This window comes from Vicugna pacos, chromosome 5 (genome assembly GCF_048564905.1).
Source record: "Vicugna pacos chromosome 5, VicPac4, whole genome shotgun sequence".
Classification (NCBI taxonomy): domain Eukaryota; kingdom Metazoa; phylum Chordata; class Mammalia; order Artiodactyla; family Camelidae; genus Vicugna; species Vicugna pacos.
This window is the reverse complement of record NC_132991.1, coordinates 44597444-44619413: the sequence shown is the minus strand read 5'-3', so window position 1 is coordinate 44619413 and position 21970 is coordinate 44597444. Positions and strand designations below refer to the sequence as shown.

Here is a 21970-nt window from a genome sequence, read left to right as displayed (position 1 = left end):
TATGCAGATGATAGTTCACAAGATAGAAAATAAACCCATTAAATTGCTTAATGAAATGACACTATGAAGAAAAAAATACATATATGAATGTAAGATACAAAGATTTATAGTCACAGGCAAATTATTATTATTTTTACATCCTGAATGTGATACGTTTAAACAGAATTATAGTGACAAATTAGGAAATACAGTTGCACTGCAAACAAGATGTGATAAAGGGAAAGAGCTGGGATTCAACAAGGAGTGGTGCAACCCAATACCATCAACATTCAAGACTGGCTCTATAAAGCAGAATCTTTGACAAATAAAACTTGGATTAATTCAGGAAAATCAGAACTATGTATACCTGGTACACTAATTACTCATGAATTATTAATTGACTTTCTCCTTAAATATTAAGACGGATTTAAATTTGTCATTTATGTTCCCAGCTATTGTGCTGTATAAGCCTATAGGTATAGTGTACATAAATGCAGCAACCACATGTCAAGTGCTCAATAATTATTTGTTGAATAAATTAATTAATATTCTCCCCAATAAGATTACTGCCCAGCTACAAGTATCACAGCAAATCTTCCTCCACACAAGTTGGTGTGGACCATATCTCCCTTAATAATGGTCAAACGATGATGAGGCCACATTTGATCTAGAAGGGGAGACTTCTGAGTTAGAGGAAAATAAAGGAGATGAAAAAATGGAGGGAAAGGAGCAAGAAGAAAGAACATTTGAAAAAAAGAAAAGTAAACAACATTAAACTGCAATTTTAGCTATAGTCAAGTATAGAGGTTACAAAAGGCAACCAAGACCATGTTTAGGAAGAAAGTAGCAAAGGTAAACAGAATATACATAACAAATTGGAAGACAAATAGAAAAAACTAATATGATAATCTGTTAATGAAGTCTGCGCATTCAGTTTTAAAAGATGCATACAAATGAAAGGAAAAAAATGAGGAGACTAAATCCTTGGGATTAGTTTTTAAGTGAATGGAAACAGATTTATAGTTTACATTGGAAAATTGTGACAGGGAGAATTCTTGTAACTAACTGGAAGAATATTTTCACTTTTGTAGAAATTAATTTAGCAAGACAATTTGGACTCTCCCATACAATGGCATTTGCTAGATTTTCTTCTTCATTTTAAACACTGACAAGAATATAATGTTTAAGACTCTTTAAAGTCCTACCTTATATGGGCTAATTAGTCTTCTTTTAATATCCAGTCTATAGCTTCTGTATTGTTCAGCATCACTCATATCAGTTACCAGTAGTCGAAGAATTTCATAAACCCGTCTAGCATGTTGCTAATAAACCAAATAAAAGAAAAGCATGAACATTTCAAATTACAAAACAGTAACACTTCCCCAAAAGAACACAGCTTACATTGAGTATCTGCTGTGGGCCAGAAATTGTGCTAGGTGCCAGACAAAAAGCAATGAAAGATAGTCTCTGCCCTCAAGGAGCTAGCAGTCTACTGGTAACACAGATGACTGAGGTATGGTTACTTTAATGACAGAAATATACACAGGGTATAATGGTAACATAGTCTGGGAATGGTGGAAGTGTTAGAAGAGGATTCCTGGGGGAATAAGACCTGAGCTGAACCTTAAAGGAAAGGGAACATGCCATGCTTAAAAGAGGGGAGGGCGCTATGTGAGTGTGCATGTCACATGCACATGTGCAGAAGCAGTCTGACATTGCTGAGCACAAAATAGAAAAAGTGTAAGGAGTAGAAGCAAAGTGAGGATGAACCTTATACACTGGGTTGAAGACCTGGGCTTTTATCTAGTAGGTAACAGATTTTTAAATGCAGGAATGAACAAAGCACATAAATTTGAGTTTTAAATATAGCATTCTCTCAGCTACATAGAATGGTAGCAAAAAGAAGGGCAGGGAGACCAATTAGGAAGCTCAGCTATTAAATCAGGCAAAAAAATGATGAGGGCATGAACTGAGATAGCACAAGTAAGAATACTAAGGGAACAAGGATTCCAGAAATACAGAAGAGGAAAGACTGGCCATGGAGGAGGGTATGGAATGACAGTGAGTTTTCACAGCCTAGGGAGAGATTTAGGAGGCAGCAGAACACCTAATCTGAATAGAATTCTAGTCTAAGGGTGAGGATTTAAGTGATATCAGTACACAGGCAAGAGTTTAAACCAGAAGACTGGTTAATGGTTAAGATCATCCAAGGAAAGCCTACTCAGTGAAAAGAGGGAAGCGGTCAGAACTCTGCAGTACAGTGAAAGTTAAAGGGCAGACAAAGGAGACAAAAACAGTCAAAGACATATTAGAAGAATTAGGAAGTTTTGGTAACACCGAAGCCAAAGGAGTAGCCTGTAGGTTTTCTGTTTCTGCCATTTCACTTATGTATTTATTGGGTATGGGGAAGCGGTCAGGTATTGGTAGGCTGGGAAGACGATACTGAACTTTCTGGAAGAAACACCCAAGCTGAGCCTGAAAAAAAAAGTATTATCTAGCTAGGCAAAGATGAAGGAACAGGAGAAGGGGGTGTAAGGGCAAATGGAATAGCCTATATAAAGGGACGTAAGAGGAGGAAAGATGTAGAATAGTTGAGAAATGGCAAGAGGTTTAGTAAAGCCAGATCATGTGGGAAAGTGGTATGCAAGGTAGGCAAGGGCAGATTATGTTGGGATCTGTGTGCCATACTAAGGAGTTTTAATTCCTTTAAGGAAACAAAAAAGGTATAATCTAATTAAAAATGTATTCATGTTCTCCTTTAAAAGCTGAGCTATTAAACTCTCATTAATAAGTAAAGGTTTAATAAAGTCGGGAGATATCAATTATTTCTAAAACATTATTTCATCTTAAAGCCAGGAAGCCATTAAAGTGTTTTTATGCATCAGAAGATGGAAAGTTTTGATTCAAACTGAGTTGTTTGCTGAAGATCAGTCAGTGATCGGTTAACTTTCGGTATACAGTTTTGGAGCTCAAGTGGAAAATCTGGATTGAAGATTTAGATGAGACCTCCCAGGTGGAGTAAGTAGAATGAGAAGAAATGAGGATTGGATAAAGAACTTTGGGGGAAGAATTATCTTTAGAGAACATACAGAAGAGTAGAAGCCAGTGACAATATCTCAAAGAAAAGAATCACAGCGGTAAGTGGAAAACCAGGAACTGCAGTGCTTTAGAAGCCGAGGTAGGGGAAGTCAGGGGTACCAAGTGCTAGTCCTTATTACTGAAACACCATTCATCCCACACACTTTAATAATCCAAAACTTACTCATTCTTCAAGGCCTAGATCAAAATGCATCCCTCCCATGAAATACTACGACTCCCTTGCTTACGTAAATCTAATAAACTCCTCTGAACTCCCATATTATTTTTTTCTGTACCTATCTTAAGATACTTAACTACTTTAAAATTCAAACAAATATATATAGAAGTATAAAAAGTGAAAGTGTTTTATTCCAACCCTTCTCCCTACCATTGCAGTCTCCAGGAGGCATTAACTACTTTACTAGTTTAGATACACATTTTCCCAAAAAGCAAACCTAAGATCTTACTATCCATCTTTGTTCTGTTTGTTACACTTCATATAGCCTTGAAATCAATTATCCTTCCATTCCATTAATGAGAAGATGGAGGCAAAAGGAGGTAAACTAAACTGCCCTAAGAGCAAGTGGTGAAGCCATATCTGAACCCAGGCAATCTGGCTTCAGGGTCTGTACTCTTAACCACTGCAACTTCCCACACATGTACTCCTAGTTTATTTGCAATGTTTAAATAATGTACTTTAAAAAAATCTTCAAAATTTAATTCTCCTCCTACAGAATAAAATACCTTATTTATTTTGAACTTCTGTTGAGCCTCTATTGCCATATCTTCACTGAATCCTTGCATTAACTTTTCCCGGGAAAAACAGGGCAAATCTTGACAAAGCTTCACGAGCACAAAGTCTCTTAATTTCACGTAGCTTTTGGATGGATCTTCCGCTAAAGAAATAAAGCAGAATAACATTTCCCTTACCCAACATAATTTCTTCATTATCTGTAATCTCAGTATACATACTAAGCTTAGAAAGGCAAATATTCTTAAATAATTATATATATATACACAAAAGTTACAATGTGACAAATTATTCTTTATAAATCAAACAGCACCATTATCTTTGTCAAATAAAATTATAAGTGTAATCCTTTTGCAAAGACATACATATTATTTGTGAAATTAGAGCTACTCCTTTTCAAAGGTAAACTTTTTGACTGGTTTGCTGTCATATGCATCTTAGTTTTATTTTCAATTAAAGTAGCTGTATAAATAAGAGATTCAAGTTTGGATAATCAATTCCAAAAGCAAGTATTTTTCTGATAGCTAAGGGTTCCAAAACTCAATTTATAACTCCCTTACTTTAATAAACTTTAGTCGGCTATGCTTCTTTTATCCAAATAAAAAAAATTCTTCCTTTTACAAAAATAAATCTTTTTAATTTAGAGAATAAAGTGAGAATGGCTGATCTTTTCTTCACTGCTTCTGAATAGCATAGATCTTTCTTTATGTTTGTCTATGTTATCTACACTAGACAGAGAACATGAGTATGAGTCCAAGTTCTGTCATTCATAGATGTAGGACCTTAGGCAAATTTCCTCACTTCTCTAAGCCTTCCTTTTCTGATTAGTAGAGGACTTGAAACAAAGAATGTTAAAGTGTGAACTAGTTCATGGATCATAAGACAATACTATTACAATATCAATACTCTACAAACTATTCAATGCAATCCCTATCAAAATCCCAGCTAACTTTTTTTGTTGCAGAAATTAACAAACTCATCCTAAAATTGATATGGATATGCAAGGAACCCAGAATAGCCAAAACAATCTTGAAAAAGTTAGAGGACTCACATTTCTTGATTTCAAAACTTACTACAAAGCTATAGTAATCAAGACAGTGTGGTACTGGCATAAAGATAGACATGTAGATCAATGGAATTGAATTGAGAGTTAAAAATAAACCCATTTATGGCCCATTAAAGACAATTCAATGAGGGAAAAAATAGTCTTTTTAACAAATGGTACTTGGAAAACTGGATCTCCACAAACAAAAAGAGTGAAGTTGGACCGCCTTTTCTCACACCATACACAAAAAATTAATTCAAAGACTATCACAGAACTAAATGTAAAAGGTAAAACTACAAAAATTTTAGAAGAAAACAAAGGAGTAAATCCTCATGACTTTTGGTTAGGCAACGGTTTCTGAGATAATGGAACCAAAGCACAAGCAACTAAAAAATAGTAGATAAATGGGGCTATATCAAAATGTAAAACTTTTGTGCTTCAAATGATACCATTAAGAAAAAATGAAAAGACAACCCACAAAGTGGGATAAAATATTTGCTAGTCATATATATGATAAGGAACTTGTATCCAGACTTTTTATATAAATCACTTTTCAATTCAGTAAGAAAAAGACAAATAACCCAATTAAAAAAATAGGTGTAAAAGATCTAAATAGACTTTTCTCAAGAAGATATACAAATGCACAGTAAGTACATGGAAAGATGCTCAACATCATCAGCCACAGGGAAATGCAAATCAAAACCACAATGAAATACCATTTCATGTCCACTAGGATGACTAGAATCAAAAAGGCAGTAACAAGTACTGATGAGGATGTGGAGAAACTGAAACCCTCATATACTGCTGGTCAAAATATAAAATGGTACAGCCACTTTGGAAAATTGTCTGATGGTTCTTTAAAAGGTGAAACATAATTACCAGATTTTCCACCATTTCCATTTCCTAGGTGTGTACCCAAGAGATATGAAAACACAGGTCCACACAAAAACTTGTACCTGAATATTCATAGTAGATTATTATTACTCAGAAGAGCCAAAAAGGAAAACAACCCAAATGTCCATTAACTGATGAACAGATAAATAAAATGTATGGTATACCCATACAATGGAATATTATTTGGCAATAAAAAGAAATGAAGTACTAATACATGCTACAGCAAGGATGAATCTTGAAAACATGCCAAGTAAAAGCAGCACTCATATATTGCATGATTCCAATGTTCAGAATAGGCAAATCTACGGAGACAAAAAGTAGATTAGTGGTTGCCTAGAGCTGGGGGGAGGGTGGGTAGCAAGGGTAGGGGAATGAGAGGACAGAAGTAACTGTTAATGGGTACTGGGTTTCTTTTTAGAACAGTGAAATATAAAACTAGATTATGGCGATGGCTGCACTGTAAGTATGGTAAAAATTAATGGTTTATTTTAAGTAAGTGAACTGTATGACATGCTAATTATATCTCAATAAAGCTGTTTATAAAAAAAGTCTGAGCTATGGGTAATGATTTATGATTAAGTCATTCATTCAATCATTCATTCCATATGTATGAATACCTTCTTTATGGTTCTGTGTAGCATTTCATATCCATATAATTATTAGGTAATTATATGACTATAGCTTTAACGTGAAAAGAAGTGAAATTCTGTCATTGTATCAGTTTGGTATGCAACTATGATTTATAAAGTATGGACAGATAATGAAATCAAAAGTGAACAAGCTGACTGAAATGCAGACCTAAAAAAGAAAATCAAGTAAACATAAGACTGTAATGTAATTAGTTATTCTATCCCATTCTTCTGTCTTTTCTATATTAATCTGGTTGCACCATGCAGTTATACAAACCACTCAGAAATCTGAAGGACATTCTGATTCATTCTCCTATGTGCTGCCATCAGTAATTTTTTTCAACTATTACAATAACCTCCTTACTTGTTTTCCTTACATGTACTCTCCAGCTTTATAAAACGTAAACTGGACTGATACAATTAAAAACATTCAAGTGTATCAACATAACTGTAATGGGAGTCTCAGAGAAAGAGTAAGACAGTATCTGAAAAAAAAAAAAACCAGCCAAAAACTTGCTAGATTTGGTGAAAAACATTAATCTACATATACAGGAAGCTCAATAAATTTCAAGTAGGAAAAACACAAAGAGATCCACATCTAAACACATCATAATTAAACTGTCAAAAGCTAGAGATAAACAGAAAATCCTGAAAGCAGCAAGAAGAAACAACTCATCAGAAGCCATGGAGGCCAGAGGTCAGTAGGGTAATATATTCAAAGTACTCAAAGAAAAATACTGTTAATCAAGAATTCTATATCCAGTAAAATTATCCTTCAAAATGAAGGGGAAATAAAGACATTATCAGAAAAGCAAAGACAAGAAATATACTGTTAGCAGACCTGCCTAACAAGAAATACTGAAGTTGTTTAGGCTAAAGGAACATGGTATCTCAAATCCACATGAAGAAATTAAGAACACCAATAGTTACAATGATAAATATAAAAGGCATAAATCTTTCTCTTTTTTCTGCTCAATTGGTTTAAAAGACAGTTACATGAAAAAATAATTATAAAACCAATGTTTGGCTTACAATATATAAAAATGTAATATATGCAACAATACTAGTACAAAGAGGGGGAAGAATAACTATAATGGAGCAATTTATTTTACCAAAATTGAATATTAATCTGAAATAGACTGTTATAAATTAAAAAATATATATCTTAAGCCCCAGAGCAACCACTAAGCAAAAAAAGAAAAGAAAAGAGAGTTAAAAAAACCATCAAAGGAATTTAAAAACTTCACTAAAAACTACTGACCACAAGAGGCAGTAGAGTGAAACAACAAAAAAAGCAACATAGGGGAACTACTTCAATAAAAATGAATGAATAAATAAATAAAAAGGGGAAAAAAGAAAACAGCAAAGTGACAGGCATAATTCCAACCACAGCAATTATTACATTAAATGGAAACATATTCAACACTCCAATCAAAAGGTAGAGATTTTAAGACTGAATAAAAAAGGATCCAACTATAGGCTATCTATAAGAGACACGTTATAGATTCAAAGTCAGGCTGAAAGTCAAAGAATGAATATACCATGCAAACAATATGAGGTCTGGAGTGGCTATATTAATATCAAGCAAAATAGAGTTTAAGACTTTATCCCCTCAACCTCCCAACACATACACAAAGTGGGAAAAAAGAAGACAAAATTACAAGAAAAAAAAAGGCACATTTTAAAACAAGTTAATTCAAGAAGAAGACATTACAATTATAAACAAATATACAACAGAACCCCAAAATACATGAAATAAACGCTAACAGAATTTAAGGGAGAAATAGACAATTCAACAAAAATAGTTGTAAGTTTCAATACTAGCCCTTCAATAATGGATAGAAAAACTAGACAAAATTATCAAATCTGTTTTGAAGAACCAAACAGCTCTATCAACCAGCCTGAACTAACTGATATTTATACAACAGTCCACCCAACAGCAGAATACACATTCTTTTCAAGTGCACATGGAACATTCACCAGGATAGACTATATGTTGGGAAAAGGGTCTATAAACTATGGCCTATTGGTCAAATCTCATCTACAGCCTATTTTTATATGGCATGTAAATTAAGACTACTTTCTAACTGGTTCTAAAAAACAAAAACCAGAAAACCAGTAAGAATATGCCACAGAGAATTTGTGTGGCTTGCAAAGCATAAAATATCTATGACCTAGCCCTTTAATGAAAAAGTCTGTGGACTCCTTAGTAGGCCATAAAACAAAACTCAGTGAATGAAAAAGAACTGAAGTCATACAAAGTATGTTCTCTGACAACAATGGAATTAAATTACACATCAACAACAGAAGGAAATTTGGGAATCCACAATGTTTGGAATTTAAACATGTTTCCAAACAACCCATGAATCAAAATGAAATCATAAAGGAAATTAGAAGATATTTTGAACTTAATGAGATGAAAGCATAATTTATGAAAATTTATCTGATCAGTTAAAGCAGTATTTGTAATTATATATACATATTACATTTAAGTATTAGTTGTTTCAACATCTATATAGAAAAGGAAAATTAAACTAGAAAAGGGCAAATTAAACTCAAAGCAGTAAGAAGCCAGAAAATAATAAAAATTAAAGAGGAAATCAATGAAGTAGAAAACAGAAATAGAAATTTTTATGAAAACACAAGGGATCCTGTATAACCAAAACAATTCTGAAAAAGAACATGGTTAGAGCACTTTCACTTCCTGATTTCAAAACTCGATATAAAGGTTGAGGCTCTGCTGTCACTGGAGCCATGAGGCCCAAAGAGGGAGAAAGAGAGGCCACAAAGTTCAGGCCTAGGCAGTATATGAGTACCGAAGAGATGAACCCAACTCCAGGCTGAAAAGTGGAAGGCCAAGGAAGAAGAGGAGCAAGAACAGAGGGTGGAGATGGAGTTGCAGGTGACTCCAGAGAGAAGAAACTTCTAGCCTCAGAAGAGAGTAAAGATGAAGCTGACTACCAACAAAGGTGTAAAGGGCTCGTTAACACTGAGAACCCCAACCAGGTGGCACCATTAGGTCACACAACTAGATCTGGACAGGCCAAAGAAGCTTTCAAGGAGAGAACAAGACACCGAGAAGAAAAGACAAAAGAGCACTACATGAAAATGCATTTAGCTGGGAAGACAGAGCAGGCCAAGGCCAATCTTGCCTGGCTGGTGATCAGTCATTCAGAAAGAGCAGAAAGCAGGAAGGGCAGGAGGCTGCTAGAAAGGAAAAGAAAAGGAAAACAAATGATGATACAACTTTATCAGGAAACTGAATGCACCATGAATATGTAAGCACGGCCTGCAGGAGGAAACACCAGGCAACTGAGACAGACAGCCAGGACCTCTGCCTGGTCTTGCCCACCCTATACCCTGGCACCACTGCAGCAGCCTCTCAAAGCCCCTCAAAGCTAGGAGTCCCTCATGGCCTGGGGCGTCCTGTTCATTATCTTGCACATAAAATCATTTAGGGGAAAAGGAGAGCAACGGTGGGTAGAGGGAACAGCTGCTATCTGTAAGGCAAAAAGATGAAGACGACATATCTATGTAACCATTTGAATGATTTTGCTGTTTTTAGAATCTAGAACCCTTGTTGGGAGTGGGGGTTGTCTGAGAGGTGGGGTAAGAGTCTCCACCAGTCATGTAGATTGCACTTTAGAGGATGGTTGGCCAGGGAGAGAGCTGTTGCTGAGTTTGCGACAACCAGCCCTAGTCTGTATTGCCTGGGTGCTCACTCAGAGAGGGACTGTCTTCTGGGAGCCTGTGCCTCTGGATCCCTGAAGGTCATGGCTCTACCCAGGCCAGTCCCCTCTCACTGATGAGGCCTCTCCTCTCTGCCCTTCCCTGCCCCATTCCCACCCACCTGGCCAGGGCCAGTATTCCTTTCTAATCCTACTCACCAATCATATCAAGAAAACTTTACTCTGCAGCACCCAGGCAAAACATGCTCCACAAATTCAACTGATATATTTAGCAGATTAAACTTGACATTATCATTAAGACAAAACACACACAAAAAAAGACAACTCAATATAAAGCTAGAGTAAACAAATCAAGACAGTATGGTACTGGCAGAAGAACAGACACAGATCATTAGAGTCCAGAAATACATCTTGACATTTATGGTCAACTAATTTTCAACAAAGGGGCCAAGGCAACTCAACAGGGAAAGGCTAGTCTTTGAAACAGTCCTGGGAAAATTGAATAGCCAAATGTAAGAAAGACTGATTTAGAAATTTCCTCACATCATGCACAAAAATCACCTTAAAATGGATTACAGACCTCAAAACTTAGAGACTGGGGATGGGATGGGGACTGACTGCAAATGGACGTGAGGCAATCTTTTTATGGTGACAGAAATATTCTAGAACAGGTCTGTGGTGATGGTTGCAAAATTAGCCAAATGTACTAAAAATATGGAACTATACAATGGATGAATTTTGTGGTATGGAAATTATACCTCAATAAAGTTGCTTTTATTAAGCTTCTACTAAGTGACAAACTATTAAGCAAATATCTATTCAAAAATTTTTTTAAAAATACTAATATAAGGAACAACTCATCAAATGTTAGTTTTTCCAAGTCTGCCTCTTCCTGCACTGCTTTAGAAAAAAGAACCATGTTGCTAATATCAATTTAAAATAAAATTTAGTGAATGAAAGCTTAAATAACTTGTATGCCCCAGAATTTTAGGGAAAAACACATCAAAGGTAAAAAGAATTACACTTCAGAAAAATCTGAAAAAAATCATACCACATTCCTATCTGAAATTTTCACAGAAATTGAAAAATCATGCCAAAAAAACTGTTTCGCTTTAACTAAGCTGTTATAGACTAACAGTATTTTGTTGGCAGGTTAATATAATGGGCCAAGTCATCACTCAATCTTTAAGTACTTTAAAAGTGTCAGTGTGAAAATGAACTTAATATGGTAACACCCAATAATTTGTGACATCCTTCAATTCCTTTGTTCCTATGCTACAAAGATAAGCAATACATTTAAAAGATGAAATTTGCTTGGATATAAATCTATAGTGATATGTAGGCTCAAAACTTGAATTTTTTCCAAGTTAAATACATCATCTATCAACATAAATGCTCTTTTATCATTTAAAAAAACCTCTTCATATTATAAAAAATTTAGATAATACTCTAAAAAGCCATGTAACATATCAGTACTACCAGGGACATTTAAAGGACAGACATAATTACTTAATATACTACTGATAGACTAATAATACTGACATCTATTCTAGCCCAAGATCAATTTCTATTGCCAAATGCAACTCTCTTCATAATTCTGGAAGAAACATATCATTTTCTATATACAAGGTCATACAACTGAGATGTATTCAAATGCTACATATTTTATCCAACCAACATACTCAAAAGGAAGATGGCACATGATATAAAGAATTGTCTTCAGTATTTTACTTTGAGTGTTAAAGAAAATGTGCGGCAATTACACCACACTAATCTATCCTGTAACACAGGCCATGAATGGTTCAGTTTTACTGACTATGTGTCAAGTAAGCAAAAGTCCATCTCAATATAAAGAATACCCCAGAATGCAATGGGAAATCCAGAGCCTACTAAAGACTCAAAAAGTTTTAAAAATATACAAAATAATGGAGCTACAGGCAAATAAAATGACCAAAGAGTGGGAAATTCTATACTTTTCTTTTTTAAAGGACTAAGTAAGGAAATCTAGGAGAAATATCTTAATGAGAACAGCTGATAAGGCATTTTTAGTAACTTATAATGCTAAGAAATGTTAACACTGGAAATAAAGGCCAATACCCAGTTTTCAAATTCAGAAGTCCTTTAGCATGTTTAGTGTTTTCTTTAGAAACTTCAGAATAAAGGCTACAGTTATCAATGACTCTTCACTGAGATTTAAGAAATAAAATTCTTCATCTGCTAATTGGTGCTAAGTATCAAGGACTTTACTGGCTGGAGTAGACAGAAAAAAGTGGTTAAGAGACTTCACAGAAACAACCCCTGCTGGCACATTATCCACTAGAGAAGACAAAGACTACTTATGTGAACTCTAAGTCTCCAGATTAAAATCTCCAAAAAAGTCCCTTCATGTAGCACCAAGTCCAAGCTCTATAAGTAAACAGATGCTAAACAAGTTTCAGCTTAGCTAAAAAGAATTGTTACCATTTGTATTATATTTCTATAATTTTACAATCACTAAGCTAGTGAAGGGGTCACTTAAACAGTGTATAACTTTTGACATAAACTAACTTTAGTAATTACTTCTTTATCTCCCAAGATTCCAGATTATTTATCAGTAGCAGTTGAAAGTCAGTTGAAAAGATAAATCAACTTTCTAAACAACTTTAAAAACAATGCGCCTTCCCTCCAGTTCATTAGTCTACAGGATCAATTCAAAATCTGTTTTGGAGTAACTTTAATTTTATTTACATTGGACAAGCAAAACCACTACATTACATGAAAAAGGAAGAAACTAATAATTTGCCTACTAGCCTATATTCTTGTTAGTCCCACATCCGTATATATACGCACATACACATATATACACAACTCTTTCAGTGTCTAAAAAATTGGTAAAATTCCAAAATAGCATTTAAAGACAACTTAACATTTTAGTGTGTGTTAAGTACTGCAGTGTTAAAAACAAAAATGCATGCAAACTCTCACAGAATTAGCAAAATATTGAATTTGGATGTGAGTATCTGGTATAGTATTTTTCATGGAGGAAAAAAAAAGGTGACTTTCAGTTTAATCAGCAAGTCTAAAAAAATGTGAAACAGTGCTACTCATGGGAAAGAAAATAATGGTAACATAATGATAGCGTAAATGTTCCTTGAGCCACTTTGTTCTTTGGTAGTTCACATATTTGCATACTATCATCTGGAAACTCCATCAAATCTCACCTTTCCATTTAAAGAGTAGAGTTTCTTTCCTTCTCCGAAGGATCCTATTCATAATACTACTTATATGGCTAACTCATACTGAAAGATGTTTCTAAAACAAATAGGCCTATATTTCACCTTTCAAACTACTGTTAATGGGGGACAGCGGGTAAAGCTCAGAGGTAGAGCATGTGCCTCGCATGCACAAGGTCCTGGGTTCAACCCCCAGTGCCTCTGTTCAGGGAAAACAAAATAAACTTAAAAATAAATAAATAAATAAATAAACCACTGATATGAAGGTATGCATTTTAAGGAATATAAAACACACACTTTAAGAAATGCATATTCTATTCAGGAACTATTTACCTTGTTTCCCCCACCTCCTTACTAAGGTTTAGAATATTCTGCCCCTACTTAAAAATTAGAGCATGGTCTCTGAGCAATGCAACTGTTTGCCAAATAAACTGAGTAAGTCATACCACATTTGTAACATACTTATGCCTAACCAAAGTTTCCCAATATATATTCAATTCATTATTTTCAATTTGTTCAATTAATAAGTACTTTATACTTAGAGAGGCAGTCCAATCCCACAAAGGATTATGATTTAAAATGTAACCGTAAGCCATCTTTAAACAGTTCCATAAAGACTCCAGGAAGACTGTTGCTTTTTAAAATAGGATTGTTATAGGAGGTGGGCAGTAGAGTTCAGTGGTAAAATGTGTGCTTGGCATACACGAGGTCCTGGGTTCAATCCCCACTGCATCCGTTAAGGGAAAAAAAATAATAAATAAAAATAAAATAGTTATTTCTGACAAAACCAAATTAGTAAATGAGAGTTTTTTTTAGAAAGCCTCCTTCAGTAACAAATCAAATTTTACATACCTGTAATATCAAGAACAGAAGGAGATGCAATGTAGTATCTATGAACTGTTTCAAGAAGTTGAGCACCATGGCCTTGACCTTGAAATGGAGTCAATATCAGCATCTGACTACAGTAGAGAAATTATATTAATATCAAAACATGATCAATTTACAAACTGCAAATCACTACAAAGTTTGTATGATTTTTTCAATCAACCTTCAAGAAATCCAAAAATTATTGAGCTACTCAAAATTGTAAACATTTAATCATCCACACTGTTTCAAAAGGAACAATGAAATAAATCAGTACACAGCCAATGAACAGTGGTGATTTTTTAAAAACAAATCAACACTATTATAGCAAGTATTGGAAACTTCAGCAGTTCCTTCTTCTGAAATAAAAGACAAGGCACGTGTTATACTGCCAATTACCTTACACGTGGCCGGGTTTTGTCTGGGTACACATAGTAATTATAGACTGTCATGTAGCCTACGGTCGCAAAGAGTGTAGCTCCATCCTTATTATACTTCTCAAATCTGCAGATAAAACAGAAAGCCAAGCAGGTCAATTACAGTCGCGCTCCCATGCAGTGTCCATTTGCTTTTCCATTCTCTGACTGAATTTTCAGTGTCAGCAAGCTACTCTGTGAGGGCCCAATGGGTACACCTGCTATGTTCTGAATATACAATTCACTTAATTGGTGTGCAGCAACTTGGATAAATCAGACCTCTTTACATCACTTCAGTGCACTTGCCTATTATAAAGATGAATAGGTGGCAAGTAAAAGAAAACACAGGCAAAGCTCATTTTACTGTTTAAGCCTACATTCAGGGCCCTAACGGACAACAGCATTTAATTCAGCTCTATTCTCAAGGTCTCCCAAAGCATAATGAAGGAAAACTCAAGCCTCATAAACAATAGTTTTTCTTTCCTGGGAAAAATATCATTATACTGTCCCAATAATTGGGCCGCCACAATTAAAATGCTGCTTTGTGGAGGTAATAAGGTCTACTGTTGCTTTAGAACTGTACTTACACTAGAAAGTAGTGCCATCTTTCATCATCCACGTCAATAAAGCTAGCAGTTTCAATAAACCACATCAAAAAGGTCTGAAGCCTTTCATGATATTCTCGAAAGCCTCTACATGTCATGTCAGCCTAGGGAAAAAGCCAAGAAAAGTCAGGTGAAACTCATCACAGAGGTAAGTGAAAGTCTGCAGAACACAAAACTATCCTGTGGGAAAATGTTTAGAAGTCTCAGATTAAGATGTGTACACAGACGCACATACAAAACAGATCTTTGTTTTTAATGCTGACAAAGACTTGTTTCCTGAAGTTAGAATAAATACACAGAAAGTAACAAAACAGAATACAGGTTTCAGGCAAATGAGGTACTTCCACCCAGGAAATATTTAGATTTATCTGTACCTTATATATTTGAAAGGTGAAGTTTTCTCCTCCTGTTGGACTGAGAACAGAGTATGTATGGAGTAAGGTTCCAAATGGCTTGAAATCAACTTCTTTTTCCAGCAATGAAAGAAAATCACTTGTGTTTGTGCAAAATCCAGGCGGGATGATTTGTCTAATTTTGCCCTCGACATCATCTGCCTAAGGAATGGAGATTAAAGGACATAAAATATAATAAATTTGACTTTTAGTTGAATATGCTTAGTTTCTTTGAAATGGGCATAATCCACAAACTTCAGTTCACTGTGAAACTAAAGATGCAAACACATGTTGAACTGGGATAGAATGAGTTTTGCATGTACGAGATACTGCCACCAGAATGTAAGATGAACCCAAGTTTAACATAGAAATAAAAAAGAGAAGGTGGGTAGCCTGGAATCAACTGCAAGAATGAGGGCAATTCTATAGAAATTTCTAACATCATGTAGAAAATGCTAACTATATCCCTTCAGGACAATTTGAACTGGCCAAAACAAAAGGCTGCTTATTATTTCACATGTGCCAAGGAGCGTATATTATCCAAGACGTGAAAGAATCACCAGTAGCAGTGCAATGAGGCTAGAGTCTGACCAAATGAATGGCAACCTCACTAAGCAAGGAGACAGGTCATAACTGCCTCATATACCAAACTCAAAATTAAGATAACTTAAAAAATATACCCACTTAGGAAACACATAAATTATATGAACGGATATATTACCCACTCATCCTATAATGTGACACAATTTTTATAGAGTTGCATTTCTGACAGTAAAAAGAGACAAGCCTGGACAACAAAATTAAACTCAGAGATTAAAATTACCCTTGTTAAACAACCTCTATGAATGTTAAACTATCAGCTGAGCAGACTTCATAATCCTTTTCAAAACCCCAAAAGACCACTTGATTGAATACATTTACTACTTCTCTTTAACCATGAATATTTGATGAAGTCTTACAATAAAGTATTACTGCTTCTCACCAGGCAATAAAACTTAATGAATTGGTCTCAACTTAACAAAACCTTATCCCTCAATACAGTCCCTAAAAGCCTGACATTACATTCAACAAAATGAGCTTGCATTCTATTCAGACTTTTTCCTGAACAATGAGGCCAGGTTTTTACTTAATGGAGTTTGCCGTGAGTTCAGCTGTAATGTTTGTATTGTATCTATTTCCACAAGGACTGACACAAGAACACTTTGTGTTAACTTACTAAGCAGCTCTTTCATACCGTTTACATGCATGATGGGTATTAGTTCTAAACCAAGACCCTTGCTACTTAGCATTCAAAACAGGGAAATTAAGATGCTTAGGACAAAATACACTACAAAAGGCTAATACAACATGCTACTAATTCCTGTCCTTTCAACCATCTTTTAACCAAGTAGAAGCAATGCACCTGCAGATGAATAGCACTTTATTACCATTCAGTTACATTTTAGGATAGAGAACCAAGGATCGAGTTATCACAAACAAGTTTTATTTTCAATGCTCTGGTACCACCAACATTTATATATAACTTGTTTATAGCTATAAAGAAAAAAGGGCTATTATTTAAAAATATAGCTCTTTAACATTTTGCCCAACAGCTTATTTCTAATATGTTCACTAGTCCTTACAATCTACTCACCCTCAAGATCAAATAAACTGCATTTGATAGGACTACTTTTGCTTATTTTTAAAGTACTATTTGATAAATATTATTCTTTGAAACTGCTATCTAATGTGAAGACCATCTTAAGCACATTTTATAGCATCTGTACAATTTCAATAATTACAAGAGGAAAGTGTAACCTAAGGGATAATTTTAATAGGTCTGTTGGGTAGCAATTAAAATCCAAAGTACCGATGGGTAAAGCAGTATTAATTCAAATTTTAAAAAGTCAAGAAACACTGCTTTTAAATAAAAAGGTTTATAATCTATCAGTTTAAAAGAAAACACTTTGAAACATGTATAGTTTATATAATTTTAACTTCTAAATTTTTCCCTATGTTCTGTCTTCTCAACAAGGCATTGCAAAGCATGATCAAATAACTTCACATATCAGAAATCGAATGCACTTCAAAGATTTCTTAGAAACTCTAAGTTTCAAGCAGCAACTCTAGTTGAAGATAGAGCAGCCCAAAAATTTGAGCTCAAAGTTTAGAGAGTTAATGTTTAACTTTCAGCCTTCAAAGGATCCCTATTTATTGTAATAAATATCTTCAGATAAATATTTTGCTCTGAGCAAATTTACACATTAAGAATTTTCACAGGGGCATAAAAGGTCAAGTTTAAAAACAAGGAATCTGTAATATATATAATATATTCAAGAAAATGTATATCTGATATATTACATAAAATACATAACATAAAACCAAACAGCTCTTCAAACAGAATTCAAAACTTTGCATCACTAAAGGAAAAATGTCTGCAATTCTCTATAAATGGATTCTGCCCTAAAGGGGGAAAAAAAATCCTGTAACTATCATGCCTTAGAGATCCGTACTCTTTTCTAAAAGAATAAATATATTTTAGTTCAGTTAAACATTCTTTTTTCATATTGGATTACTGGCCAGATAACAGAATTATCACTAGAGAAAACTCCCACATAATCACTTTTAATTGAATGTAGAATTAAAGATTAACTGAAACCTTTTAGTCCCAATGCTTGTGGCTGAAAGTTTAGATGCTATTTCTGAAGATCATGGAAGAATTCACTATCTTTAAGAATATTCTAAACTTTAATTAAAGTTACATAAAAATATACTTACAGAAAGGATAAGAAATTAAGCTGAATAGATTAGGAATCAAAAATACAACCTGACAAATTTAATTAATAAAGACATGCCTTACAAATGTTTTCTTAACACCTGGCAATATCTTTTTAATAAGAAAGCATAAAAGTAACTCTTCTGTTTCTCTGTTCTCTTAGGTGACTCAAGACAAAATGTTTTAGATTGCATAGTCTATCACTATGGTCATTTCAGCTTCCAGTATTCTATTCTTTGTCACACATGAGATGCTTCCATGAACCAATTTTTGCTTTTCCTCAACACTGCATAAAGCAATGTGCCTGAGACTAACTGGAAGTCTGCTATGATACAAACACGTTTACACTTGTATTTGTGTTTATACACATTTGGAAACCAAATTACCTCTTTAGTGTTTTTTTCCTAAACTGCAGCATTTGTCTAATAAATTTGCCTGTGATGATTTATTTCTGAAACAGCAATTTTAAAGGCATGTTAAATAGGTAATACGTGCTATCCTTTACTTGGCCAAAATGGCAGAGGCTTAATATTAACTCTAATTCTAAGAATACCTAACATATGCTACAAAAACTAGCAAAAACAATCCGTATCTACATAATTTGCTCAGTCTTACACTCTCTGACAGTATTTAAGCTGTAGAAATTTCAGTACTGTTAGAGAAATTAAGTAGAGAAAAAGTATGAATGTTTCCACTACTGGAAAAACAAGAGTCATATTTATACTTATTAATGTCAATTTATACTGCATGAGTGTTTTACAACCTAAACTCACAAACAAAAGTTCACGATAAAAACCTATATAATTTTAAAGCTTTTTATGACATTTCATAAAAAATAATTCTTCATTAAGAACATTGTCATGCTTATCAAAAAAGAATATAGTGGAATACACTAAAATATTATTAGTCTACCAAAGAGTATTTTTTTTCATTTCCTCAAGATTAAATTTTTTACAAGTGAACAGGATTTTTCTATTTAAAAAACCCTAAGGAATCCAGAGAATTTTAAAAATTTGCTCTCATCTACTCTCAAATTCAATCCATATTATTGATAAAGATAAAATGGATGACTGAAATTCAAGATAATAAAAACCTTATCCATGTATTTCAACTTTCTCCAACAAATCTTTCCCTAAAATGCTAGCAAATTAGCAAGACTGAACAATCTTAGTTACACACCCTTCCACTAAAAAGCAATGAAATTACCTCAAGAAAGGGCAAGAAGTACTGATAAAAGCAAAGATCAGGGACAACCATAAGATGAACAAACCATCATTGTCTGAATAATGAAGTTTATTGTATTGCAAAATTCAAAATAATTATATTGCTATTAAAGATGATGGTCAGTGGAGATGTTTTGCAGGCATCTTAATTGTGACTAAAAAATTTTAGGTGCCACTGAAGAGCTTGCAAGAGAATGGATGATGAAAAATTAATATGGGGGAGGGTATAGCTCAGTGGTAAAGTGCATGCCTAGCATGCACGAGGTCCTGGTTTCAATCCCCAGTAACTCCATTTAAAATAAATAAACCTAACTACCCACTCCCCCTCAAAAAACAACCAAAAGATTAATACAATGGCAAAATTCTAATAAATAAGTTTTAGGCAGATTTGCTCTGGTTTCTGACCATTTAAAAGGGTATATTTTTCATGTACAAAAATGATGCTACATAGTATAGTCTGCAAAAACTCAATCATGATATAACACAGTCTCAAACCTAATACATCTAAAACAAAAATCTTGTTTTCTCCCCACTTAAATCAACTTCTCCAATCTTCCCTAACTCAGTTAGTAGTACCACTATTGCTTAAGCAAAGGGATCCTCCTTGGTCCTCTTTCCCTCATCAATCACATTTAATTCAACTGCAAATGCTAGTGGCTCTACCTCCAAAACACATCCTCAACCAGGCAACTAAATGCAGTGTTGCCTATAAAACTGCAATGTTTGGTCTCCCCTTTCACTCTTCTGCCCTACAGTGTGTTCTTGCATAGCAGCCAGAACCATCTTTTAAAAATATAAATCCTATCATATAACCCCCACCTACTTAAAAAACCTCTAAAGGCTACAAGTATTCATACTCCACATAACCTAGTTTTGCCAACCCCCTTCAACCATCTCCTACCCTTCTCCCCATCACCACAATGATTTAACAACAGTGATTTTTCTGGACTACAAAAATGCCAGGTGTTTTCATTTCAGGGCTTCTGCATATGCTGATCCCTTTAGTAACTGAACCCTTCCCTCAGGTTATTACATGGCTGGCTCCTCTTCATTCAGAAACTAGCAAAATGTTTCTTCATACACTATCTGAATTTAATTTGTTTACTTACTATTTGTTTATTGACTGCTCCTCTTGGCTAGAACGTAAGCTTCATGAGAGCAGTGACTTTGCTTTGTTTGCCACTATATCCCAGGCATCAAGAACATGGAAGCCATTGTGGAATGAACACTCTGCAAACTGAGATAGAAGAGACAAGTCCACACCCCCCACGTCCGCTACCCATTCTTTTTTTTTTTTTTTAATAAGGGGAAAAAGAGGTCTTAGCTTGAGCATGTAATTTAAATAAATTATCTTCGATCATGAAGCAAACAAATAATCCTACAAAAGGAATCATAAAAGATTGATTCCTTATTCCTAACACAGTACTTCTAAATAGAGAAACCTAGTTTCCAAGAATGGGACAATTAGAAGTCAATACAAATACATAGCTATTTTCACTACGCATCATATTTGAAAGATTTATCAATAACTAAGTCAATGGTCCCTTTGGAAGACATCAACTCAGCACTACCAGCTGCAACTTAAAAACACCGAAACCCTCAAACAGTGACTTTTATATAACACAAGAAAAAAATACCACTGCATTTTTAAAAAGACTATCTAGTTGTGCTTGAAAATTTAATAATCTAGTAAGAAATACTGATTATAAAAAAAACTCCATTTTAGTAAGTCTGTGTTAAATGCTAGTTTATCTAAGATTAAATCTTTTCAAGCATCAAATCACCACAACTACAGTGTTATTCACAATCACTGTTATATCTGCAAATTTTCAAAAGTTTCCAAGGGACACAAACTACTGAATAAAACAAATATTAAGTGTAGTCACACATTATATATCTGACAAGCTTAGTCATCTCAAATAGGGCTGGGAAATGGGAACAAAAAAAGCAAGTGCTCAAAATATTTCTGGCACTGAAGCTGATAATGGATATAAGAGACTACTTCAGACCTCTTTCATGTTACATCCGATTCATGTTACAGTTCCATTAAGCTTATTGTTTGTTTTTTAATTGAAGTATAGTCAGTTACAATGTGTCAGTTTCTGGTGTACAGCATAACGTCCCAGTCATGTACATACATACATACATTTGTTTTCATATCCTTTTTCATTAAAGGTTCTTACAAGATACTGAATATATATCCCTGTGCTATACAGAAGAAATCTGTTTTTTTTAATCTATTTTTATATATAGTGGTTAACATGTACAAATCTGAAACTCCCAAATTTATTCCTTCCCACTCCCTTTCCTCCAGTAACCATAAGCTTGTTTACTATGTTTGTGAGTCTGTTTCTCTTGTAGATGAGTTCATTAGTATCCTCTTTTTTCTATTCTTTCTTTTTTAGATTCCACATATGAGTTATGTGGTATTTTTCTTT

At 34.3% G+C, this 21970-nt stretch overlaps 1 protein-coding gene across 2 annotated transcripts in view; it reads right to left on the bottom strand.

Annotated features, from left to right (window-relative positions):
* HAT1 (histone acetyltransferase 1) overlaps positions 1 to 21970 on the bottom strand; it is a 48573-nt gene that overhangs the window by 5360 nt on the left and 21243 nt on the right. For both annotated transcript variants that reach the window (XM_006213946.4, XM_072961155.1), the window contains exons 5-10: positions 15537 to 15716; positions 15145 to 15266; positions 14541 to 14645; positions 14130 to 14236; positions 3802 to 3953; positions 1185 to 1301 (exon numbers count right to left, since the gene is read on the bottom strand). In XM_006213946.4, coding sequence (XP_006214008.1) covers positions 1185 to 1301; positions 3802 to 3953; positions 14130 to 14236; positions 14541 to 14645; positions 15145 to 15266; positions 15537 to 15716 — 783 coding nt within the window. The remainder of the gene's footprint in view (positions 1 to 1184; positions 1302 to 3801; positions 3954 to 14129; positions 14237 to 14540; positions 14646 to 15144; positions 15267 to 15536; positions 15717 to 21970) is intronic.